This window comes from Pipistrellus kuhlii, unplaced genomic scaffold (genome assembly GCF_014108245.1).
Source record: "Pipistrellus kuhlii isolate mPipKuh1 unplaced genomic scaffold, mPipKuh1.p scaffold_m20_p_79, whole genome shotgun sequence".
In the NCBI taxonomy this organism is placed as follows: domain Eukaryota; kingdom Metazoa; phylum Chordata; class Mammalia; order Chiroptera; family Vespertilionidae; genus Pipistrellus; species Pipistrellus kuhlii.
This window is the reverse complement of record NW_023425583.1, coordinates 488,030-514,330: the sequence shown is the minus strand read 5'-3', so window position 1 is coordinate 514,330 and position 26,301 is coordinate 488,030. Positions and strand designations below refer to the sequence as shown.

At 53.1% G+C, this 26,301-nt stretch overlaps 1 protein-coding gene across 1 annotated transcript in view; it reads right to left on the bottom strand.

Moving 5' to 3' along the window:
* COL5A2 (collagen type V alpha 2 chain) overlaps positions 1-25,995 on the bottom strand; it is a 115,088-nt gene extending 89,093 nt beyond the window's left edge. Inside the window, exon 1 of the mRNA XM_045576235.1 lies at positions 25,760-25,995. Within this exon, the coding sequence (XP_045432191.1) occupies positions 25,760-25,859 (100 nt within the window). The 5' untranslated portion in view covers positions 25,860-25,995. The remainder of the gene's footprint in view (positions 1-25,759) is intronic.
* Positions 25,996-26,301: the final 306 nt, after the last annotated feature.

Sequence of the window (26,301 nt, the reverse complement as noted above, 5' to 3'; positions counted from 1 at the left end):
CCTACCGAAGGCACCCCGGGGAGGAGGGGGCCTGTTGGTGGGCACAGAGGTGCGCCCAGCAGCGACGTCTCCCTAAGCACAGGAGACCGTGCACACCCGGGCCTGGCTCTGCCAGTGAGGCTGCCGGTTCCCGTTGAGCACCTTCTCCCGCTTCCCCCGGCCTGACAGTCTCCCAATCCGGTATTCGGACAGGGCTTCCTCCATGGCCCTGACACGGTGTCCCCTCCTCCTGGGCCCTGCCACGGAGCCCTGTACTGCCCTCACAGTTCACAGAGCAAGAAGCTGGCTAACAGCCAGGCCAGCGCGGCTCAGTGGCGGGCGTCCATTCCCAGGCAGGCCACAGCCCGGGCTGCAGGCCTGATCCCCAGCGAGGGGAGGGGGTGCAGGAAGCAGACGATACGTGATTCTCTCTCGTCATTGATGTTTCCGTCTCCCCCTCTCCCTTCCTCTCTGAAATCAATAAAAATCTATTTTTTTAAAAAGGTGTTTTAATTCTGCTCTAATTGTTACTATTTCCTTTCCTCTGCTGGGTTGATTTTGTTCCTCTTTCTCTGGTCTTTTGAGATGTGGGTTAGGCTGTTTTCTCGGGATTTCTCTCGTTTCCTGAGATAGGCCTGCAGTGACGTCAGCTCCCCACTCTGGACACAGCCGGAGCGCCCTGTGAGCAGGACGGGGAAGGAGGATGTGGTCCGGGTGCATCGGAGTGCGGACCGGCCTCCAGCCAGGCGGAACCGCGCCGTCTCCCGCAGCTCGGGGGCACCTCAGGAACGTATGCGGAGGGAAGCACGTCCACGGAAAACGCTCGGAACCGTACGATCTCTCCTGTGTGGGATGCGAGCCTGACATCGCGAGCACAGACAGCAGTGCGGGGTGGCCGGGGGGCTGGGGGTCGTCGTAGGAGGGCACAGGGCTCTGACGGGGTGGTGGGCACAGGGTCCTACATGCAGATCCTGTGAATCAGTAACCCACACAGGTACCTACCTCTGTGTTCACGCAGACTGATGTCAGCCCATTCCACTTAATTTGAAGAAGAAAAAGGATCTTGCTGACAAACACCTTACCCTCTGGGCAGAGAAGCACACACACGGCGCATTCAGGCCAGCCTGTGCCTGACGTGGCAGACGGACAGGGCTCCACACATGACGGATTCACAGGGGACTTCACAGAGGACACAGGTTCCGAGCCGGCCCGGGCCGGGAAAGGGGGTGAGGCCTGGTGAGGCCGCAGGGAGCCCCGAAGACACCCCGCCTCCCGGGGAGCCCCGCGGTGTCCGTGTCTAAAGCTCTGGAGCTGGAGCCGGATTCCTAGACTCTGACAGGGCCACGGAGACCGACAGCCGGGGTCACTGGGTACAACGGTGAGCTCAGCCTGTGTCCCAGGACCGCGGGGGGAGAGCTAGCCCAGCTGCAGCATCTGCAGGCCAGATGGCAGGTGTCATCCCCCCCATCTCCCGACCCCCTCCCTCCCCGCGGACACGCTGCTGCCAGACGGAGCCCCAAGACCACGGCCTCCACGCACGGATGGTTTTCTGAATAATTCAGGAAATTACAAGACAGGTGCGCTGAAAAAGAAACACGCAATCTGCCCCACAGCAGGACACAGTTTCCATGGCAATGCAAGTTTGTGGGGGTGGGGGGGGTGTGCTGGTCTCCCCTTTAGGGGAGCAAAGGTTTCCTTCTCAGCCAGCTCTCCCCCGAGGAGAGGGAGGGACGGGAATGACGGGGCGCTGTCAGCAGTCCATCCGAAGCCAAGACTGCGCTCTCAGCTGCTCGGCGCTCTGCAGGCTGCCGTGGCCGTGGCCGTGGCCGTGGCCGTGGCCACGCAATGCTGGACGGCTGGGACCATAGACTAGACGGCATGTGAGGCTCTTACAAACCATCTGCCCCTCTGCATGAGGCCTCTTGTTAAGTCTGTGAAGGGCAGGCACTGCGTCAGCGGTGTGTCTTACACCCTGACTAAGGGGCTGGGGAGCGCAGGTGCCCATCACTCCAACAAGGACGGGCGCTGGGCACCAGCTGGCGGAGGGCGGCCTCACAGGGCACGTGTGGCCAGCCCGGCCAAAGCGGTGAGGAATTCTGCATTTGGTCCTGAGTGAGAACAGATGCCTGGTGTGTTTTTCCTTGAGAAAGGAAATTGCATTTTACATAAGCGGAACTCGGAGCTGCCAAGTTAGTAAGATAAGAGGTTCCTCATCCCCTGGACCCGTTAGCGCAGTTTTCCGCCCTCACAGGCTCCCGCCGAGCCCGCCCTGCGGGGTCTGGGCCTCGTGGCCGCTGAGCCGGCCTCGCCCATGGCCGGCCCGCCCGCCCCGGCCTCAGTCCTCCCTGGACCCCTGGGCCGCGGAACAGAGTCTCCATGTTCTCGCCCAGAAAAGCTCTCGCCCAGGTTCCAAACAGTGGGGTGCGGGCGGATGAAGGAACTGGCAGGAGGAGGGGTCAGACTCTTGCCTGGGAACTCCGACCCAATAGAAACCTCCCCCGGCGAGTAAAGCAGTGTGATGGTCACTGACGCCGGGATGTAGGCACCGATTCCTCATTTAATGTTAGAGGCTGGTGCACCACCTCCCTGCCCGCGTAGGTCCCTATGCCTGGCTGGTGATCAGGGCCGATCCAGCTCCCGCCTCCCCGCCTCCTCCTTTCCTGGCTTCCTCAGCATCCGCCACCACCACTGACTGGTGGCCCGCCATGTTCCACACCGCCCCCGGTGGTCAGCGCACATCATAGCAAACAACCAAACTCCCAAGAGGACACTTTGCATGTTAGCCTTTTATATACAGAGATTTTTATGGAGGTTTGAGGTAGGGTTCACTGAATCCCCTATTTAATAGTAAAAGTGCAGTCATGCAAATGTACAATAGTTTACTAAAGCAATGTAACTGTGTTGAAACTATAACAGACTCGTTCATCAATATTGATTAATACTGATTAGTACCACAAGACAGGATTCTATGTGCAGGTGCTATACTTAACCAAAGGGCACGGAGTGAGCTAAGACAGAGAGTTTACAGACTCATAGAAGAGACCAGCCCACGAAGAATAAATTACCTAACTCACAGTCATAGGTAGGAATGAAAACATGTCCTGGCTGCTATGGTAATCATAGAAATGGCTTCCACTACGGCCTGGGGGTCCAAATCAAATAATTTGTGATGGTGCATTGCTGTTTAGATCACACAGGGTATTAGAATCTTACCTCCACCTTCACCATTACATAATCAGAGTGTCTGCACAGCCTACATCATTGTGGGCATTTGGGAATTATCGCTAGGTGGTGAGCTAAAGATTTCATCTAGAAGGACTTACATTGGCAGTTACAGTATTTTACAGAAAAGAATAGGTTTGTTACGTTGCTTAGAGTAGAGGAGAAAACCTTGTGAAAGGTGAGGTCAGGCTACAAAACCATGCGGCAAGAAGGTAAGGGAGAAAAAAGATAGAGATGGAGACATAGACAGAGGTAGTATAGCGATAGTAGAGATAGAGATAGAGATGGGGGATATAGAGACAGAGACAGAATAGAGGTAGTAGAGATAGAGTTGAGAGACGGATAGACAAAGATAGAATAGAAGGAGAGAGAGAGAGAGAGAGAGAGAGAGAGAGAGAGAGAGAGAGAGAGAGAGAGAAGGAGGAGATACAGAAATGAATACAGGTAAATGGAGGGAGGGAGAGAGGCAAAAAGAGAGAGAGAGGAAGAGAGGTGTGAGGAAGGATGGGAACAGGAAGTAATTGAGATCTTAGTCTCCAATAATGTGAGCCCTCCTAAGACCCTAACTCTTTAATGAAAGGATGACACTCTAAAAAGCCTCGGAATGAGCGGCCTCTCATGTGTATGAGTGAGGTGCAGACTCACATCCTGGCTCACACAGGCTTGACATCGGAATTACATGGAAGGAGAAGGAGCGTGGATTTAGTGGAAGTTGCATGCAATTTAAGTGGAAAGTGACCGACAGCTGGCACTTTGGAGTGAAGACATCTTTGAATAGATTACAGTGAGGACATCTTTGAATAGATTTCAACATACAGACAATGAAGAGAAAGGTGTTCCAGGACAACCCAGGAGAAAACACAGGCATGCAGGGAGACTGTAAGAACTGCCGGGGAAGAAAAGAAGTGCAGCCCTCGTCGGTGGGCTCAGTGGATAGAGCACCGGCCTGTGGACAAAGGGTCCCGGGTTCATTCCAGTCAAGGGCAGGGACCTCCGTTGCAGGTTCCTCCTCAGCCTGGGCCCTGGTTGGAATACGTGTAGGAGGCAACCAATTGATGTATTTCTCTCTGTTTCCCCTCTCTCTTCCACTCTCCCTAAAAATCAATGGAAAAATATCCTCGAGAATTGAAAAAAAAAACAGAAAAGTTCATATGGGAAATAAAAGAAGACAGGGCAGTTAGGGACCAAATTATTAACAGGCTTGGTTGTTAGACTGAAGAATGTGCACCTTCGGTTAAAAGCCACGGGTAGTACACCATCATGCAGGTGAGGTGATGGAGGTCACGTGGTGGAGGGGACACAATGGAGGTCACATGGTGGGGGTCATGTGGTGGAGGTCATGTGGTGGAAGGGACATGATGGAGGTCACGTGGTGGGGTCATGTGGTGGAGGTCATGTGGTGGAAGGGACATGATGGAGGTCACGTGGTGGGGGCACGTGGTGGGGGTCATGTGGTGGGGGGCACATGGTGGAGGTCATGTGGTGGAGGTCACGTGGTGGGGTCACGTGGTGGAGGGGACATGATGGAGGTCACGTGGTGGGGGTCACATGGTAGAGGGGACATGATGGAGGTCACGTGGTGGGGTCACGTGGTGGAGGGGATGTGGTGGAGTCACACACTGATGATGTGGAGGGCACTGCCCTCAGAGGCAGAGCAGCACATTGGAGTGCAGTGTCACAGGCGAGTGCGAATATTTGCTAACCCTGGGTCTCAGGGCCCAGCGAGGTGAGTGGGGCCCACCAGGGCGCACCCCGGACACTCACTGTGTCTCCTCGTTGTCCCTAACCACTGCTCTCAGCATTGGGGCAAGAAGGCACGCTGTGTGAGTAGCTTAGCTTCAGGAAAGACAGCTCAGGCAAAGGCGGCCCTTACAGAAAGAGTCAGAAGGAATCCTTTAAAATCAAATAAACCACAGCAAGTCTGAGACTATTTTAGAACGCACCAGTGGAAGCCCCAGATGCATTTTTTGTCATGAATCATAACAGCGAGCCAGACGCAAAAAAGGAAAATGCTTCCCCAGCAGTTACCGCCAGGAAAGGCTGAGTCCTCGGGCTGCGGCATGAATGTGAGGATTTACAGACCCGGGCACAGCGGCCGGGGCTGGCAGAGCAGAGGCAGCTGGGGACGAGGCAGAGCAGACCGCTCTCTGCTCCACCTTCCCGGGAACTTCACAGCCCGGAACGTCCAGCAGCAGCAGACGGGGTGCGGGAGGCCGAGGCCTGTGAGCGGTGCTGGGCCGCAGTGTTCGCTCTTCCAGCCCCGGCTCCTTCCTCTCCTCCTGCTCCCCTCCTCCTGGCCCTGCTCCCCCTGCCCCGCTCCCCCTGCTCCCCCTCTTCCTGCCCCCCTGTCCCCCTCCTCTTGCTCCCCCTGTACCCCCTCCCCTCCCCCCTCCCCCTGCCCCACTCCCCCTGCTCCCCCTCCCCCTGCTCCGGGCATCCACTGGAAGAAGTCACAGGCACTGCATCCTGCAGTAGAATGTGGTCAGAGCTACTATATTCAAATCTCCAAAAATATAGGGTTTTATTCATTAGAGAAAAACAAAACAGTAACTGCCAGGCCCTGTGGGCGGCGGGGGGACCAACAGGGAGCCAGGAGGGCAGGGCGCTCTGTGAACCGGGGTCTGGGTCCTGCCTGACCCGCCGCTGAGGCCTTGTGGGCGGCTCCCAGCGGCCCCCACCCCCCTGCCCACAGCTGGGTCTCTGAGTACCCCTCTCCGAGGACCCGGGAGAAGGCAGTGGCCGCAGAGCCGGGAACAGGGTGTCAGCGGAAGCAGGTGGCGCACCCCGGGGCCGGCTGCCGGCTGCCCATGGCCAATGTGGAGCCACGTGAGCTTCACACGAGTCTGCGCTGATGGTGACCACACTGAACAGAGAGAGTCCACGCGTCCCCAGGGCCACTAAGAAGCAAAGGGAAGCACAAACACAGAAACGGAGGGAAAAGGAGAAGGAAAACCCGTCCTGGACAAATGTCGGGGGCACTGCGGCATCCACACAACAGCCAGGGAAGAACAGGAGTGCGATGTCGGAAAGCGAGCCCAGACAGGCACCTGCCAACCACAAACCACACCGCGACGAGGCGGAGACGGGGTCCACAGCACGACGCGTCCACACGAACCCGGGCGGGCCTGGGACGCCACTCCTCTCTACCCACGCAATCTGTGGAACCTTCTAGAAAGCGGGGGACACCGGTACTTAACCCAGCGGAGCCCGCAGAGGAGGCGATGGCGAAGAGGAGGCGGTGCCTGGCTAACGTGCGAGCGCCCAAGAGCGGGAAAGGGCCGAGGGGGCGGTTATTTACACCCTCAGAGGCGTCTGCGGGTTCAGACCCGGGAATCGCCCCGGGTGAGGAGGAGGGTGTTTAACGAGACTGGGAGCCGGCTCGGGCAGGACACAGGAAGTGGAGCCCAACAGCCTTTCTCCAGTCGGAGAACTCCAATCCTGAGGCCTCTCCAGGCCCGGCTGCTCTAGCTTCTCTGGACAAAGCAGTGCCCAGGGAGGTCTCTAGGCCACAGGCATACCAGAGGGGCCACTCCCTCCACACTGCCTTCAAGCCTGCCCCAACCTCCCAGCCCCCCAGCCCCGTGAGTAAGGAGATTGGGGGGGGGGGGGGAGCAGGGAGAGAAGGAGGAGGAGGGGAGAGGAGGAAGAGAAGTAGGCCTTTCATCTCCTTTCTGATGGCCTCTACCAAATGAGCCAGGGGGGATTTCTTGAGTGTTTTAGCAGTGCTACTGGGCTTTCCCAAACCCTCCTGGGGATTAACAAAACAAATCATGAGGGATTAGCACCAAAAGGTTCTATGGCACTCTTAATCTATGTATATAAAAGCCTAATATGCAAATTGTCCCCTCGGGAGTCTGACCAGGAAACCGGGAGTTCGATCACTCGAACAATTTGTAGTATGATATTTTATAAGAAATACTGATTGTATCCCAGTAATAGTTTGAAAAACAGAAGAGGTTATTCCTCCATCAAAAGGCCATTTCACTTTCTTTTGTATCAAAAAGGAAACTTGAAATGTGAATTTTAGGTGGAGATTTTCTCCCACTACAGACATGCAGAACTAAATTTCTACAAACATCACACAAGATTGTTTTAGAAATGAATGCAGTAGCATTTGCTGACTAATAATAACCTTAGAACATTAACATTTAATCAATTACTAACTTTTGGCTTTCTACGATCTAAAATCTATATAAATAAAAACCTAAGCGACCATTAGGACCCAACAACCAGAATGACCTGTTGACCAGTCACTATGATGCACACTGACCACCAGGGGGCAGATGTTTAATGCAGGAACTCCCACAGCCAACCTCGCACAGTCCCTCGTCCCAGCTGGCCAACCTCCTGCGGTCCCTCCTCCAGCAGGCCCCAAGCGCTGGCCAGGCCCAGGGACCCCACCGTGCACAGATTCATGCACCGGGCCTCTGGTGTAAATATATTCGTACTCGGTATAAATTCCACTTGCTTCTGAAAGTCTATGATTCTTTTAAATCTCAGGGAATTAAATTTTATTTGCAGAAATCTAATAGAATAAAAACTAATGTTACACTTTACCTTTATAAAATAACAACAATCTACTTCATGATTAACCAAAGATAATTGCGCAAGATAACTTAATTATAAGTTTTAATTAGGCTTGGGTAAATTGCAATGTATTGTGATCATGCAGAAAATGGAGAAACTATAGGTTAGTGCCAGTAGATTGCAGTCTGAATTGTCCATTTTCCTCCGTTCAGCATTTAGTGGTTTGAGACCATTTGGAAGGCTAACATTAGAAATTTCCACCATCACGTCGTTAACCTCCCGAATAACAACGTGGCCGTCCACGCTGACATTCCTCTTCTGTAGCCAAATCCTTCTAGAGAAGAGCTCCATGATAACACTTATTAAAGTGGAACCTTTCATTTAGTGTGCCTTGTAGAGTCTTCGTAGCAACCTAAACATGCACTTTTCAGAAGTAATGTATGCCCTATATGGCCGTGTAATTTCGAGCGTAGGGCGATGCCAGCCTCTGCCATCCCTTTGGGAAGGGTAGTTTATGTGTACCCGTGGCTGTCATGGTTGGCTCTCGTTTATGTAATTATGGATGAGGTCAATATGGAAAACGAGCCCTCACTCATTACTGGCAAGCATTCCTGAACAATGTGTGTGCCTGCAGGAATCAGACCGGCAGGCTCACCGTCCAGAACAAGGTCAGATGAAAGCTACCAACTGTTCAGCCGCTGAAGGCCTGTGATTGTTTCCTGTGTTACAATCGGACTTCGGATACGGCTTAGCGGGCAACCAATTCTCTCCAAAATGCACAGCGCGGGAAGGGAGCATGGCTCACACTGATCCTCACCTATCAGGGCACAAACACAGTCTCCCTGTGAGGTTAACGTGAAAACCCGGGGGGCACGCTGCAGAGCGGGGGCTGCTTCTGACATTTCATCAGCTGGAATCCTTTTCCGGGCTTGGGGTTCCTCACCCCCAGCAAAGAGAAAAGTCCGTGAAAGAGAGAGTTCTGTGTGCACATAAATGTCCCCTAACACTCCCTGGAGCCTCTGTTCTGAGCTCTTTGTTCCGGAATGGGCTTGCGGTGCTTGTCTTTGGTTCCTCAAACATGACATCCACTCACACTGAACGTCGGAAGAGAACGAGAAGCTATTTAGGCCCGGCCAGTGTGGTCCGGTGGCTGAGTGCTGACCTAGAACCAGGAGGTCCCGGTTCGATTCCCAGTCAGGGCACACATATATATATTTTTAAAAAAGGCTATTTAATCCAGTTTCTTAGGAATCCCCTCCACAGCATCCCTAAGGGACTGGAAAGCCTTTGCTAGGTTACTTCCCGAGATGGAGGACCCCACCTCAGGGGGGCGCCCCTTCTCCCGCAGGAAATGCCACAGGGCATCTGAGTCTCCTCTGTGAGAACATGGGCAGAGCAGCCTCTAACGCAGCTCAGTGAGCGCATCGGGGAGGCCTGGCAGCCAGAGCAGCTTTCCTATCTTCCCAGCAAACGGACAGCTCAGCCAGCGGGAGTTATAAAGTAGTAATCATGTTCATTTCTGCACCACCGAGTCCTCCATGTATAAGAGAAGCTGGCAAGGTCCCGCCTTGTTCTTCTTCCTTACCTTCCTGGATAAGAACCAATCCCTTCACCCTGCGCGCTGTCAGGTAATGATCACGCTCCACCCCAGACACACGCTTCACACTAGCACCATCTCTGTGGCAAAAGGTATTATAATTGGTTCCAAAGTGGGCTTATCGTTTACAGTTAATAAAGGCGAAATGACAACAAAAAGGCAATCTTCAGAGTTAAGACACGCATAATCTAGAAAACAAGTCCTTCCAAGAAAAGCGACAGTGAAAATAATTTGCCTTCTGACTGCCTTAATTTCTACCGTATCTATGATGGAAGATGTCAATACGGAAAGAAGTAGTCTAAAAAGATAATCTGCACGTTAAGTGAACACGGACATTTAGCTGTTGCTTCTATATGATTCCTATCAGCTTGCGTTGCCTCTTTCCACCAGGAGTTGCAAGTGTGTATTTAAATTAAGATCTACATATAAGCATAAAAACACATAAAAACACGCATTTCTCTACAAGTCTTTTCCGACCTCCTTCATCAAACACACACACAAAACACTGGAATAGCTTTTTTAGTTTTTCCCTATATTCATTTTCAAAGCTCTTCTGTAATTGACTTTCCTTAACTGAGAGCACACACCTCAATGGTATCCATCCCCAAGTGCAGTAGTTCAAAAGGAAATCACTAAGGCACATGGTCACACAAAACGTGCCCAGGTGTGCAAGCACACGCAGACACACACACACACACACACACACACACAGATCACACACACTCACACACACACATACACTCACACACATACACTCTCTCTCTCACACACACACACACACACACACACAGATCACACACACTCACACACACATCACACACAGATCACACACACTCACACACACACATATACACTCTCTCTCTCACACACACACACACTCACACACACACATCACACACACACTCACACACACACACAGATCACACACACTCACACACAGATCACACACACACATCACACACACACACTCTCTCTCTCTCTCACACACACTCACACTCACACACACACACACTAACACAGAGAGACACACACCTGCACACGCATACACAGACACACACACACACTCACACACACACACTCACACACACTCACACACATTCACACATACACACACATACACCCTCACACACACACACACACACTCACACACACACACTCACACACACACTAACACAGACACACACACACACACGCACACACACCCCCTCTGGATTCCTGCAGGGAGACACAGGACAGAGCCGGCTCCCTCTGTCGGACATGTCTGCAGAGAGTGGGTGTCACCCTGCCAGCTGCCGAGAACACGGGAAGAGCAGGCGCAGCCCCAGGACGGCAGCTGCCGGGTCCGGGCGGAGCTGGACGCTGAGGCTCCGGCAGGACGGCCCCAGCCCTGGGAGCCTCCGCCCGGAGGAGCCCCCGCCCTGGGAGCACCCGCCCTGGGGCCGCGGTCATGGCCCCGCTTCTCCCGAGGCCCCTGGTGCTGCGGCTGGTGGAGTCCGCCCCCCAGAGGACCGGCCACGGCCTGGCAGCGGGCAGCGGGCCGTCCGGGAGCGCCCCCCGTTCCCCTCGGCCCCGGGCTCCCGGACAGAGCGGCCCTGCCGCTGCCCCTCACTCCCTCCCCCCCCCTTCCCCTCGGACCCGGGCTCCCGGACAGAGCGGCCCTGCCGCTGCCCCCCCTCTGCCCCCCGTTCCCCTCGGCCCCGGGCTCCCGGGCAGAGCGGCCCTGCCGCTGCCCCCCCTCTGCCCCCCGTTCCCCTCGGCCCCGGGCTCCCGGACAGAGCGGCCCTGCCGCTGCCCCCCCTCTGCCCCCCGTTCCCCTCGGCCCCGGGCTCCCGGGCAGAGCGGCCCTGCCGCTGCCCCCCCTCTGCCCCCCGTTCCCCTCGGCCCCGGGCTCCCGGACGGAGCGGCCCTGCCGCTGCCCCCCCTCTGCCCCCCGTTCCCCTCGGCCCCGGGCTCCCGGACAGAGCGGCCCTGCCGCTGCCCTTCACTCCCTCCCCCCAGTGCAGGCCTGAAGCACCAGGAGCCATCCCTGCAGATCCCTGCAGGGAACAGGCCCAGGCTGGGCGGTCAGGGGCTCAGTCCCCTGCCGCGGTCATTGCTGCTTACTCTACCCGGCACGAACCAGGACACACTGAGGCCTGAGTGAGTGAATGAGTGAGTGAATGAGTGAATGGATGAGTGAGTGAATGAGTGAGCACTTTACGGATAGTTTGGAATGTTTTACGTCTCAGATGCTCTTCCCGCCGCCTGTGTTGTCTGAAACACTGATCACTACACAGCGGAGGCCGCGGTCCCGGGAAGATGCTCCTGGTGTGAGGGAGATTATGGGCAGTTGCTTTTTCTCTTACTTTATATAAAAAAAAAAAAAAAAATTACGAAAAGCAAGAATGTTGGTGTAATAAAAATAAGTATAAATAATTTAAAACATAACGTTATTTTTGTATACCCCAAACTATATAGATGTGTCTCAACTACATGTTGGGGCAAATATTTGAATTTTTATGTCATCTATTAATAAACCTGATTAAACTGACAGTATGAAATCACATTTTCTTCTGAAATGTCTGACAAAAAGCTATTATAAAATCCAGCATGAATTCACACTGTAGACTATAATAAGCATATGGCTACCAGGCTCCTCTAAAAAACTGCAATAAACTAGTGGAAATATAATTGAGGATTAGTTGCCATGGTAGCTGAAAAGTAACATCTCATCATCAAAATGGAAAATGTAGCCCAGACAACTGTGAATATGGCCATGTAAGAGCTCTGACTGCCTTCCGCACTGCCCCCACCGCCAGGGACAGCACTCAGCTCTCAGACCATAATGCAGCAGGTAGCTAAAGCATTCATCCAGTGCATGAACACTCCCTCCAGATAGATAGATAGATAGATAGATAGATAGATAGATAGATAGATAGATAGATAAATTATAGATAGATAGATAGATTATAGATAGATAGATAGATAGATAGATTATAGATAGATAGAAAGAAAAAAAGGAAAAGAAAGATGGATGATAGGTAGATGATAGGTAGGTAGGAGATATAGATAGATAGATAGATAGATAGATAGATAGATAGATAGATAAATTATAGATAGATAGATAGATAGATAGATAGATTATAGATAGATAGATAGATAGTAGATAGATAGTAGATAGATAGTAGATAGATGATAGTAGAAGAGAGCACAGCAAGGGTTCTAAATGATCTTGGTGAGATATCGGGGAAGCTGAATACAAGTGATGCTAACACTATTAGGTCCCATTAAAAGTCACAGTTGTACAAATCTGTTTGTTTCTTCCAAGTTTATTAAAGCATTTACAAATAAGAACACATCTGGAAGTTTAACTCAGAATAAGTTAGAAGAAGAAAAAAAAACCACAGTGATATACAAAAATCTAAAATATTCATCGGGTAACAGGGCGTGTAAAGACAGTTCGAGGACAAGATCCGAAAGAACAGGGATGCCATCTCCTCTCTCACGCTGAGCAGCAAATCACAAACTGTACCTCCTGGGCGAGAGGAAGGGGGTGGGCAGCCCTGGCCCTGGCCGGCCGGAGCAGCCCCCGAGCCCCAGCCCCTCACAGGCAGCAGAGCCGCGGCCACGCGCTCTGAATCACAAAGCGTGGGCGCTGCTCCACGGAGCCCGGTGTTCTGCGGTGTTCCTGTCTGAGGCCGGACGCTGCCAAGTTTGGTCCATTTGCCCCGCCCCTGCTGGAATGCGCTGGTTTGGAGAGACAGTGCACATTTTTCCCATCAATGAGATCAAGGAGAGAATGGACTATGTTATCTGGTATTTGTTAAGCAGAGATGACTATTTCTTGGTCTAAATGGGGAAAATACTTTATTTGTGACAACTATTGTACATTTGTACAGCATTCCCACTCTACATTCCTCTTTCCCTCTCTCTCCCGACAGGCTGGGTTCGGGCCTGCAGGGACTGTGGGATTCCTACAGCTTCGCACGCTGCCTGGAACACGGTATTTGCTGAGTGTTAATCAGAACGTCCACGCTTTTAGGTGATCACACCAGTAATGAACAGAAGAGTCTCTGAGAATCCGCACAGCGATAGTTAAAGAGATGTGAATGACTTGACTTCCTAGTAATGACTGTTGGGTGATTTATGAAAATCTGAGTTAATTTTGTGGTAACAAGTGTTCTTATCACACAGAGGTTACAAACCTTCAAGCCAACAATGACTGATGCGATTCTCTTATCTCACCCCCTGATGCCAGCTGTGTTTTTGTACAATGCCTCACCAGCATCACCAGTACCTCCGGGAGCTAAAACCTTTAGCACCGGGGAACACACACAGATTGGACCCATCCTTTCATTCATCACATCCAGCAGGTCTTTAAATTAGAAAACAATAAGGAACTGTAATCGGCTGAGAGGACTTTAGTTAAATACAGGACCTCCAAGCCACTGCAGGAAATGAGCTCAGAGCTCAATACACAGTATGTACCTCAGACGGCTTCCGTCAGGGTCCCAGAAGATTATAACGGAGCAGAAAATTCCCACCGCCCAGTGACCTCAGAGCCGCTGTCATGGCGCTCGTCACAGGGCGATGCTGGAATAGGCAGACCTACCGCACTGCTGTCACTCAGCTTGTGGATGGGAGTATTCTATGATTCCTTTTCATCATTATTACGATAAAATAATAAAAGGTGTTGCTCCTACTTACAATAAAAAGTTATACAGAGGCGTGTTATGCTCTCGGCAGCCTCATGTGTCACCAGTCTCCTGGTGGCATCGTTTGTTCCGGTGCCTGATTTAACCTCATGTTGTTTTGTGCAGTAACGTGCTGCCCTGGTTTGCAGCCTGGGAGCCATAGGCTATACCAGTGGTCGGCAAACTCATCAGTCAACAGAGCCAAATACCAACAGCACAACGACTGAAATTTCCTTTGACAGCCAAATTTTTTAAACTTACGCTATATAGGTAGGTACATGGTTATGAACTTAATGAGGGTCCTCCTGAGCTGGCCTTTGCTAAAAACTCAAGGGGCCAAAGAGCCGCATGTGGCTCGCGAGCCGCAGTTTGCCGACCACTGGGCTATACCATACAGCCTGGGTGTGTAGTAGGCCACACCATCTAAGTGTGTAAGTACAACTCTATGATGTTCACACCATCACCATATCGCCTAGCAATGCATCTCTATACAGTGTTTCCCAAACTTTTGACATATGTGTACCCCTTCTAAAATTTTCGTATCGCTGAGTACCCCTCGTACTCATGAGAACGTAGAATTAGGCGCAGCCAAGCACGCTGCACTGCATATCCCCGCCAAACTCCGGTGCAACGCGTACCCCCACCAAACTCTTCCCGTACTCCTGGGGGGACGCGTTCCACACTTTGGGAAACATCTCCCTGTCAAGGGTGTGGTGGTGCCTGACCACAGCAGCACGAATGAGAAGTCACCGCTGATTGGACAACTGCTCCCTTACAGGGAGAACCCTGCACCCCGTCGCCCGCCTGGGGTCCCCCGGACTAGCCACAGGGTGTGACTGCTCTCCCCAGAACCCTGCCCCGCTCCTGCACCCCCTCCTGTCCGCTTCCTTCCCAGACCCTCACCCACGTGCCTCCAGCCGCTGCTCCCTCTCCTGAGCTCCCTCCGGCTCATTCTCTAAAGGCCAGTGTTTGGGGCTCAGTGCTTATGGTCCTGTTTCTTTCTTTTTAACGTATTTTTGTTGATTTCAGAAAGGAAGAGGGAGAGATAGAAACATCAATGAGGAGAATCATTGATGGGCTGCCTCCTGCACGCCCCCTATTGAGGATCGAGCCCGCAAACAGGGCATGTGCCCTTGGCCAGAATCGATCCTGGGACCCTTCAGTCCTCAGGCCGACGCTCTATGCACTGAGCCACACCAGCCATGGCTGGATCCTGTTTCTTAACCTAATTAGTTCCCGTGGGAAACTTCCCAAGGCCAGGCACCAAGGATTCTACTTCTGAATTTATTAATAAGCTAATGACTGCCTCGTTAACTTTCTAATCGGTGGAGAACAGAAGGCCAGAACGGAATGCCTGAGAGTTAGAGTTGTCTCACTGAATGCTAAGCCAGGATTAACAAAATAAATTAAAATATTTTTTTTTTAAAGGATTTTTCCCCCGTTTACTTAAATATCTCCAGGCTAAGTGAGGACTCCACTGAATTCATACAAGAGGTCCCTACGCCCAGCCTGCACCCTCCCCAATCTGGGACCCCTCTCGGGGCAGACAGACATCCCCCTCACAATCTGGGACTGCTGGCGCCTAACCACTCGCCCACCTGCCTGCCTGATTGCCCCTAACTGCTTCTGCCTGCCAGCCTGATTGATGCCTAACTGCTCCCCTACCAGCCTGATTACCCTCAACTGCCCTCCCCTGCTGGCCTGATCGCCCCCAACTGCTATCCCCTGCCAGCCATCTTGAGGTGGCCATCTTGTAATTACATCATGGGAGGGCATCGCGCGTGACACCACCACGGCTTTTATTACATGGGATACATCAACTGAGGGCACCACACCAGTTAGCGTGGCCCAGGGAAGTCAGACAAGTGTTTATTACTGGCAGTTTGATTGGTTATCAATGGGCAGCATTCACACACGAGTAAAATATTTCTGCAGGTGAGTACATGTTTAACTCATTTGTAACCTACATGGAAACCTGAACAAATATTTTAATCTTAAAGAACATCAGCACAGCAGGATGGAAGTATTTTCTTAGCAAATAAACATTTTCATTGGAAATACTCCTACTTAAAACGTTTGGTTCAGATGTCTGGTTTTTATAGCTTTTAATTAATTTACAGACCAGCGTAAGCTCATCTACATGCATGCTGTTCCTTAGATAGCCATCAATTTTCTTTACAAATATTTACAGCTAGTTGTATCTCTCCTATTGCGACTCTTCAAATATGAAGACCATTGTTAATTTTTTTCCTACTTCCAACACAGTGCTTAGGGTCTTGGGATGGAGTAATACCTGGCCAATGACTACCTCGTTAACTTTCTAATCGGTGGAAAATAGAAGGCCAGAACGGAATGCCTGAGAGTTAGAGTTCTCTGGCTGAATGCTAAGCCAGCGTGATTTTTCTTCCCAAAGTCACGCTGGGCTCATGTCCTGTGATTGCATCTCCATGCAGATTCCCACTCACACGGCTTCCTATTTCATCTCCAGGAAAATCCTCACTTGGGTGAATTAAAAGTCGTCTGATTATTTCCTGCACACTACAGCTCTTCACAATAACCATCAAATTCCAGGTCTGAAAAGCGTCTTTTTTTTAAATCAAAGATTCTACAAGATGAAGCAACACTCCCTTCATTATTGTCTGCCACCGGTGTGGTCCTGCTGAGGCCTCTAGAACACAGCACGGAAAAAAAGAGAAAAAAACGACCTTCAGAGAGACAGGGTGCTTTTCTTGGCGACTACGATTCTCTCCTTCCTTTTTCCCTCTCCATAGCATACAACCGATCAAGCTATGGATGGGAGCCAGGACACTGAGGTTCTGCACGTCTGTCCAACACCCACTGCATCCTGTACCTCTTACGAGTCTCAGCTTCCTCGTCTGTAAGTTAAGGTTCTTAGGTTTTATTTGTGCACAAATGAGTCAGCGGTAAACTCCTACTGGACTGTAGGTGGTGTTATTACTTATAGAAGCAGAAGGCTCCACAAATTAATGTCAGCTGATGGCAGACCACCGGCCAGCACAGCAGACCTCAGCCTGGCCTCTGAGGAGGGACATCTCCTTTGGCTTATGATTTGGAAGCACCAAGGGGGAGTAAGGGAGGAGAGGAATGAATGAGAGAGCATCACCAACGGATGGACAGGTGAAGCTGACTATTCAGAAGAGCAGTGCACTGCCAGCTGGAAAAAGAAATATTATGTGTATCATGATGCAAGAGCACTTTGAATAACTATTTGTATGGGTTGGTTTGGTTTTAATATATTTGTATTGATTTCAGAGAGGAAAGGAGAAGAGAGAGAGAAACATCCATGATGAAAGAAAATCATTGATAGGATGCCTCCTGCACGCCCCACACTGGGGATGAGCCTGCCACCCAGGCCTGTGCCCTGACCGGGAATCAAACCATGACCTCCTGGTTCACAGGTCGATGCTCAACCACTGAGCAACACTGGCCGGGTTGAATAACTGTTTGATATCTAACCAACATCCCCAATAAAACCAAATGATTTATAGATAACTTAGTCTTTACATCATGTTAATACAAACAGAACCATAAGGTAGAATGGTTGATCTGAACAGCCAGCCCAGTAGAGGTAACTTAATTTATTAAGTGAAATTGATTAAATTTTACATTTGATTAAAATTGATGCATTCAAGACGGAGGCGATAAAAGTAGTTGATGTACACAGACACTGACGGTTGTTAACAGTGTGACACAGACATGCTCTGAGGACAACTGTCCCCGTTCTGATCCGGCAAGCGCCCTCAGGGAATCCCTCCTCCAAGTGCTAACAAATCCACTTCTCTTTAGTGCCTCCAAGTGCCAAGAACTTCCATTTTGTCCTCCAGTACACAAGTGAGGAAGCAGAACTGAAAGACCAGTAACCTGCTCACGGTCACAAGCTTGTAGATGCCGACAGGACCCCAGAGGAGACGCCAAAGTCCTCTGCTCTGAGCTGCGGGTGAGAGCAACCGGAAGGGAGGACACGCCCTGCAGGAGGCTGGGGTGTAGGAAGCTGTGATCGTGGGGAGCGGAAACGGAGTTCCCAGAACACAACAATCTCACTGTGACGCTGTCCCGTTCCTATAGGCCAGCAGCCTGACGGATGGGGCATGTGGTGTCCGCGCAGAAGACTGGAGATAAGTACTGTGGTCAGGTTTTTATTTCCTCATTTAGTCCTTACTTTAAAAGGCTGTGCTTTAAGAACATAGTGTTTAAGAACATGAGAGGAACCCGGCGGTATGGCTCAGTGGTGAGCGCTGGCCTCTGGACCAGGAGGTCACAGCTGGATTCCCGCTCAGGGCACAGGCCTGGGTTGCAGCTCAATCCCCAGTGGGGGGCGTGCAGGAGGCAGCCAGTCCACGATTCTCTCTCATCACTGATGTTTCCATCTCTCCCTTTCTTCCTCTCTGAAATCAATAAAAATATGTATTTTTTTAAAAGATGAGATGAATCAAAGAACACACCTTAAGAGATATCACACACTCCCCTACTTCTTTGAAATTCTCCCAATAAATCTCACAGAACACGTAGGTGTGGCCGTGGGCCCCGGCTAGCTGGGAGCACACATGTGAGTGCATGTCAGTGCGGAGCCGTCCACTGGGCCCTTCCTGGGCAGCGCCTGCCTTCCCGGTGCCTCACGGCCAGAGGTCCGTCCGAGCTCCATCAGAGTCCTCTCAGGAACAGGGGTCAGGCTCCAAACGGCCCTCAGGTGGAGCGTCACGGACAGGCGTGGGTACAGCTCCGGTCCCAGGGGAGGGCCTGGGCCTCGGGGAGGGGAGGACCATGCGCTGTCCCGGTGACGGCCTGGCCCGGGCTCACTGAGGTTCAGAGACCATGGCAAGGCATGATGTTTCTGCTGCAAGCCATGTTCCCGCCAGTAAGACAGTCTGTTGTCACCTTGAAACAGATTTCTAATCGAGTGAGCAGACACGAAAAAAGAACCGTGACCATCTTTCCTCCCTCTTAGATCTAAACTTTTAAAAAAGCATGTAAATCCCCTTGAGGTGAAGCATTATACCCGAAAGCTTTAGGGACATGGTTCCATGGATAAAGTGCCATTGGTTTATCACTATGATGGACACTCCTGCCTTCTCTGTGAAAGACAGCCTGTGGTACAGAAAACCCTGTGCAATTATAATTTCCTCATACAGTGTTCCTTTCAGAATATGTTCAAGTGCAAGTTCGGACCACCTTGATTTCTTTCAAAGGGTTTGGTCTTAAACAGATTTTAAAAATAAAATAAAAACACTAAGGCCATGAACATGGTCATACCTTTAAGGCAGAATTTTCCAGGGGACATACTGCTCCCCATACAACTGCCAAGAGCAGACACTCTTTTAAATGCTGAACAGAACAGCTCAACAGTCTTCCATGAAATTTGCATGGAAAGAAATCAGAGGAAAACTGAATTGTCAATATCTTCCTAACAATTCCAGTGTCTTATATAATCCTATGCAATTTGCCCCAATTCATATAATAGGTCAATTAATTTTAACAATTTTAGTCTTTTTCCCCTACCATTACTACATCTCTCGTATGTAAATCAAAACTTTTCAAGGTTTGTGATCCAAGAGCAAAAATCACTAGGTCAAAAAATGGCTGATCTATCTTTAAACATTTTATGAATGTCATATCAGACCCAGTGATGATGTGTGCATTACCGCTCAAGCAGGAGCAAACCGTTGGATTAAACAAAGATTGACTCCTGTGGCCATGGATCACCATGGCTCCAGCCTTCCAAACCCCAGGCCCTCAAAGCAAAGCCTCCCCGCACCTGCGTTATGTGCCTTCCAGAACGGTCATGGGAACCTCATGCCTGCAGTGACAGTGTAAACGTGTGAACAGAAGAAGTGAAAGTGAGAAAAGAGTGAACGTGAAAACTGTATCTTCCACCAGAAAGAAGTTTGAGTAACGTGTGTCCTTTGCAAAGAATGATTGTCTATCCCGCAGAGGAGGATCTGGGCCTTGAGTTGTTTTTGCAGAAAGGAAGGTGGGTTTGCAGTGGTTTATGGGCGAACACTAATCAGGTGCTCTCAGCGAAAGGGCCAGTGGGAACTGCAAGCTCTCACCAAGGTCCGTGCGTGGCCTCCGAGCAAGAAGCCAACTGTCCACATCGCCATCAGAAGCACGTGAGGCAGAGCGTGGGCACGGAGCACTCACCAGCACAGACCAGTGTCACTAGAGAGCCTCCCACAGCCATCCACGCCGAGTCAGCCAGGACGTCCGGGATGAGGGGGTGGGCTCTCCCTGAGCGACCAGCTGGTCAGGTGACCCGCATGCAGCCGCTCAGTCCTTATTTGTGTATTGCTTCCCAGCTAACCTGAAGAGTCACGGTCAACACACACATCATGTTTGTCAGCACGTACAGAGCATCTCTCTCTCCTCTCTCTCTCTCTCGGGGGAAAAAAACCACTTTTCAAAATAAAGCCTCACTCTGGCTTGAATAGAAGTTGTAAGTACTTCTAAGTGTATCGCAAGGTAATAAGGAAACAAAGAATTGTTACCCAATGTTTCAGTGCCATTCAGTGTTCTTGGCTGCCTGGCCTGAACAATAACCGGGGTAGGTCTGGCCACTCAATTATAGTCAATTAAAACCAGATCTATCTATTCCACGGAAAGTGGCTACCACAGTGGTGGGCAAACCACGGCTCGCGAGCCGCATGCGGCTCTTTGGCCCCTGGAGTGTGGCTCTTCCACAAAATACCACGGCCTGGGCAAGTCTGTTTTGAAGATGTGGCGTTAGAAGGAGTTTAAGTTTAAAAAATGTGGCTCTCAGAAGGAAGTTCAATCGTTGTCCTGTTGATATTGGGCTCTGTGGACTGATGGGTTTGCCGACCGCTGAGCTAACCACCCATTGTGGTCCAGAGACTATAGTTGCCTCCTACTAGCTCTTCTCCCTTTTACATCCTTTATAACATACATAACTCTGTTTAGTAAGAGTGCACTGCCAATGTCACCAGCTAACAGACTACATCTCCCAGCTGCCCTTGTAGGTCCGTGCAACCGTAGGACTAAATTCTGGCCAACTAAAAGTAAGGTGAAAGGGTATGAAGATTTAATAATCTCCGTTAAAAATGAAGAGATCACAGCCTTTGTCTCCCACCCTCTAGAGCAGCGGTCCTCCACCTTCCTGATGCTGCGACCCTTTAACGCAGCTGCTCCGGTTGTGGTGACCCCCAGCCATAAAATTACTTTCATTGCTGCTTTATAACTGTAATGTTACTACTGTTATGAACCGTAATGTAATTATCTGTGTTTTCTGATGGTCTCAGGCGACCCTGCTAGCGGTTCTCAACCTGTGCTGCTGCAAAATTACAGTGATGAAGTAGCAACGGAAGTACTTTCATGGTCGGGGGTCACCACCACATGAGGCGCTGTGTGAAAGGGCCCCGGCATTAGGCAGGTTGAGAACCGCTGCCCTAGAGAGATGGGGGCAGTAACAGTCATGGCTGGAGCCCCAGCAGCCGGGGCCACAGCACCAGGACGGCCTTGGACTGAGAGAGGAGACCTGTGAGACCCAATCCCTGGGCCCTCCGCAGCGCCTTTCACTAGAAGCTTCTTTTCTGTTAAAGAAAACACACCATGGCTGCTGTTTAAACTCCGGCATTCCGCTCTAGACAGCTGGACCCACATTAATTACCCACTGGCACAGGAGAGTTTTTATGGCCGGCGTGGCTCAGTGGCTGAGTGTCCACCTGTGAACCAGGAGGTCATGGTTCGGTTCCCAGTGAGGGCCCATGTCTGGGTTGCCTCCTGCACGATCAGTGATTATCTCGCATCGCTGATGTTTCTCTCTCTCTCCCTCCACCTTCCTCTCTGAAATCAATAAAAATACTTTTCAAAGAAAGGTTTGTCTGCACTGTATGATCCAAAGTATCTGCTTCAATGGCAACGCGTTGTCTACCTCCCGAAAATGCTCCCATCCAATCCCGCTGAGTGTTACAGCGGCTTCTTCGCGTTGATTTTCTAACGAAGAGATGAATGGCGGGCAGGTAAAATGGAAACGCAGGAGACCGAGCCACAGAGAGGACTGTGAGCCCCTCGCCTCTCAGCATCCCGTTGGCCTGGGCCCGCGGTATCGGGAGGGTCGCACCAGGAAGACTGCAAGCGTATGCTCCCTGGCCAGAGCTGGTCTCAGGGACACTGTACTCGGCTTCCCAATGCGTCTGGAACGTCAGCTTCATGCCTTCCCGAGGCCCGCATCCTCAGTTCTGCCCAGGCCACCCCCCCAGGCCAACACACCCCCTTCCGTGGCCAGCACCCCGTGGCCAACACACCCCCCTTCCGTGGCCCCCCCCCCGTGGCCAACACACCCCCCTTCCGTGGCCAACACACCCCCCTTCCGTGGCCAGCACCCCATGGCCAACACACCCCCCTTCCGTGGCCAGCACCCCCCCGTGGCCAACACACACCCCTTCCGTGGCCAGCACCCCCCCGTGGCCAACACACCCCCTGTGGGAACACACCCCCTGTGGCGAACACACACCCCCCCCTCCCCCCGTGGCGAACACACACACACACACACACACACCCCGTGGCGAACACACACACACACCCCCATGGCGAACACACCCCCGTGGCCAAACACACACGCGCTTGCTTTCCCTGTTCGGGTCCCTGTTTGGCCTCTGGAAGCACTGGCGCTTACAGTCCCAGGAACTGAAATGGTCCCTCCCCTCCTCTCCATCACCCCCATGTGACAGCAGTGATTGACAGCAAAGACTCTGCCACGATGAACGCTGTCCACTTCCAATAACAAGCCCGTGTGTAGCTCATTGGGTGTTAGGAATATATTGTAAAAATCGCTATAAATACACTAGTATGTTCTCGTAGGAAAGAGCAAACGGGAGCCTTTTAAAACACCCCCCACCACCAGCAGAAACACACGAACCCCCGGGAAAAGCTCCTGCTGTCACCTTAGCTCTGATTTATCTTAATTGTTTCAGCTAAAGCTGGTCCAACACTCAGACTTTCTCCTTTCCGTTCTTACAAATTTAAAAAGTCAACTTAGTTCTTAAAATGCAGTGAGAAGTAGTCACGGTTTTGGCCTAAAAAAGCCTGAAACTGTATTGACTTCCGCTGAGCCCATCACTCAGCAGTGTCTCCGTCAGGCCAGTGGGGCGCTCAGGGTCATTTCCGGTGAGTGGCCACAGGGGAGGACAGGGAAAATAACCGTGAGGCCCCAAAGGGAAGCCGACCAGCGTGTAACCATGTCCTTACATGCGGTAATAGCTCCGCCCCACAGGGGCTGTCGGCACAGCCAGCGTCGGATCACACCACTTAGTTGTCGCTAACACTGGGGAAGAGCGCTCGCTTTGCATGTATCTTCAGGTATTTCTTTGTTTTGTTTTTTTAAATATATTTTATTGACTTTTTACAGAGAGGAAGGGAGAGGGATAGAAAGCCAGAAACATCCATCAGCCGCCTCCTGCACACCTCCTACCGTGGATGTGCCCACAACCAACGTACATGCTCTTGACCAGAATCAAACCTGGGACCTTTCAGGCTGCAGGCCGACGCCCTACCCACTGAGCCAAGTAGGTTAGGGCCTTAGGTATCTCTTTAGCTGAAAGCATCGACCTAAGCTGCCTCTTCCTCACACCGAGAGTCACATGGAGTTCCGGTTCTAACTCTGTTATGGGCTCCTGGCAAGCTGCCAGGGAAGACAGTGTTGACAAGTATCCATATAATCGCGCATCCATGGTAAGTAACACAAGTCAGGTAGCTCTGGATTCTGGCATTAGTTTCTGACATTTCCCCCTAAATGAGGGCCACTACTCCTTCCTTCTGCTCTTGAAATGTGTCGCTGAATTCTCTGAGGTTGAGCAATACAGCAAGGAATTCGCTCTCTGCAACATGCATGCAATCAATTAGTCTTTTCTGTAAAGTCTGATGCTTGGAATTCCAGTTTCCGGCCGCTGGGTTATTACAAACGGGGAGGGGTGGGGAGGGGCCGGTGCGGATCGGGAGACATTTTTGCACCAGACAGCACATTTTTAGCATTTACATACATGAGCAGTGAGAAAAAGTAAACTCTACTCGATTCTCAGAAACACCTAGAGTGGTTACAGCTCCTGGGGAAAACAGCACGGATGACCCGTCCCGTACACGTGTGAAACGCTCCTTAGCGTACTCACACATTCACGGGCCTCTATTCTATAGGAAAGGTACTCGTCTTAAACAGCATCAACAAGGAAAGCTCTATGAATGGAGTTTTAAGTTGTTGGCGGAGAGTCAGCGGTTCCTCTGATGATTAGTGTTTCTATTCCTATTGTAACATTCCCCACTTTTCCTCCCTTTCCTGCCTTCCACTTCCTATTCCTTCTCTCCCCGCCCTCCCTCGCCACGCCTGCCTTTCACGGGATTACCAAGCAGCTGAGTTGTTTCTAACTTTCACAAAGGGCCTGGTTTTTAAAACCCAGAACTTCCCGGGCTTCAGGAAGCGCCCCCTCTGCGGCTCCCGACAGACGGCTCGGCCGTCCAGATGGCGGTTTCCCCCTTTACACGGTTCTGGAGCTTGTGGTCTCTGGACTGCGTTTATGAGCATCTTGGGAGCGAACACCCAGCAGCAGGCATCCCAGTGCATCTGCAGACTCCGGGGGGTTTTACAGAAAAGACTAATTGCTGCGGGGAGAGCCAGAGGCCTGCTGGAGCCTGGCCTACAGGGCGGTGCAGCCGGCAGCTGGGGACCCCATGCCTTTAGGAGGCCTGGCACCGGGCGCCCCAGGGCGAGGGCTGGACGGAGGGTGGGACCAGGGTGACCCGGCCGCTCTCACAGCCTCCATCCCACCAACCGGCCAGGGGGGTCGGGGACCAGGGGACGAGGGGGGTCAGGGGGGCCAGCCTGTGTCACAGACAGAGAGGGAGAGTTCATGGGGAGAAGCTGTCCCGCAGACACCCCGTGAGGAGTGGCTGTGCAAGGCGCCGGTCCCGCCTCCGCCCAGCTGGGAGCCAGGTCGGGACAGCGGTTTGGGGAGGGGGGAGACCGCCCCGCTGGACAGTGGGGGAGGCAGGAGAGGGCCCGTCCCCTCGGCGGGAAGGAAGGGGGCGCTCCCTGAGCGGCGGGTTGCAGGCACAGAGTTGCAGACGCGGTGGGAATGGGGAGAAGCGGAGTCCCAGAGAGGAGAACCGGGGCCAAACACAAAGGCGCGGCCGGATGGATGCCCGCGGGGCCCTCACGCAAAGCGCCCCCCAAGGCCGCGCTCCCGGCGGAGCAGGCCCCTCCGAGCCCCCCCTGCAGCGCCCCGACCTCCCCCTGCAGCGCCCGGAGCTCCCCCTGCAGCGCCCCGAGCCCCCCCTGCAGCGCCCGGAGCTCCCCCTGCAGCGCCCCGAGCCCCCCTGCAGCGCCCGGAGCCCCCCCTGCAGCGCCTCGACCTCCCCCGGCAGCGCCCGGAGCCCCCCCTGCAGCGCCCCGAGCCCCCCCTGCAGCGCCCCGCCCCCCCCCCTGCAGCGCCCGGAGCCCCCCCTGAAGCGCCCGGAGCTCCCCCTGCAGCGCCCCGAGCCCCCCTGCAGCGCCTCGACCTCCCCCTGCAGCGCCCGGAGCCCCCCCTGCAGCGCCCGGAGCCCCCCCTGCAGCGCCCCGAGCCCCCCTGCAGCGCCCGGTCCCTGGGCGGGCTCCTCGCCTCCACGCTCGCTCCTGTCCGGGCAGAAGGACGGAGCGGGCTCCCGGAACCCTGGGGCGCGCTCTTCCCCGGGGACCGCTCTCCCCGTCTCCCCGGTGCCTCAGCCCCTTCCCGCCCCGGGCCCGCCCGCGGGCACTCACCGTCCCCGTCCCCGTCCTCCTCCTGCGCCCGGAGCGCGCCGGGCCGCGCCTGCAGCACCGCGAGCAGCAGCAGCGCCCGGGCGCCCAGCGCGAGGGCCATGGTCCCGGCCCCGGAGCTCGGACCCGCTCAGCCCGGAGCGCAGACCCCGGTCTCAGCCCGGAGGAGCCCAGCCCGGAGCGCAGACCACCGGTCTCAGCCCGCAGCCCCGCCCGCCCGCCCGCAGCGCGCAGCCCGCCGCCCGCGGCTTAAGTAGCGGCCGCCGCGCCCGGCCGGGGAGGGAGGGCGGCAGCCAATCAGGGCGCCCGCCCGCCGCCCGCCCCGCCCCTCCGCCCGCCTCCCGGGCGTTCCCGCCCGGAGGCACCGAGCAGGCCCGCTCCCTTTTGGGAAAGCCGGAGGGAGGAAGGGCCCCCCCAATCCCCCATCCTCCCCATCCCCCCATCTCCCTATCCCCCCATCTTCCCCCCATCCCCCATCTTCCCTCCATCCCCCCATGCCCCACACACCCCCCGGACCCTGGCCCCCGAGCCCAAGAGGACTCAGG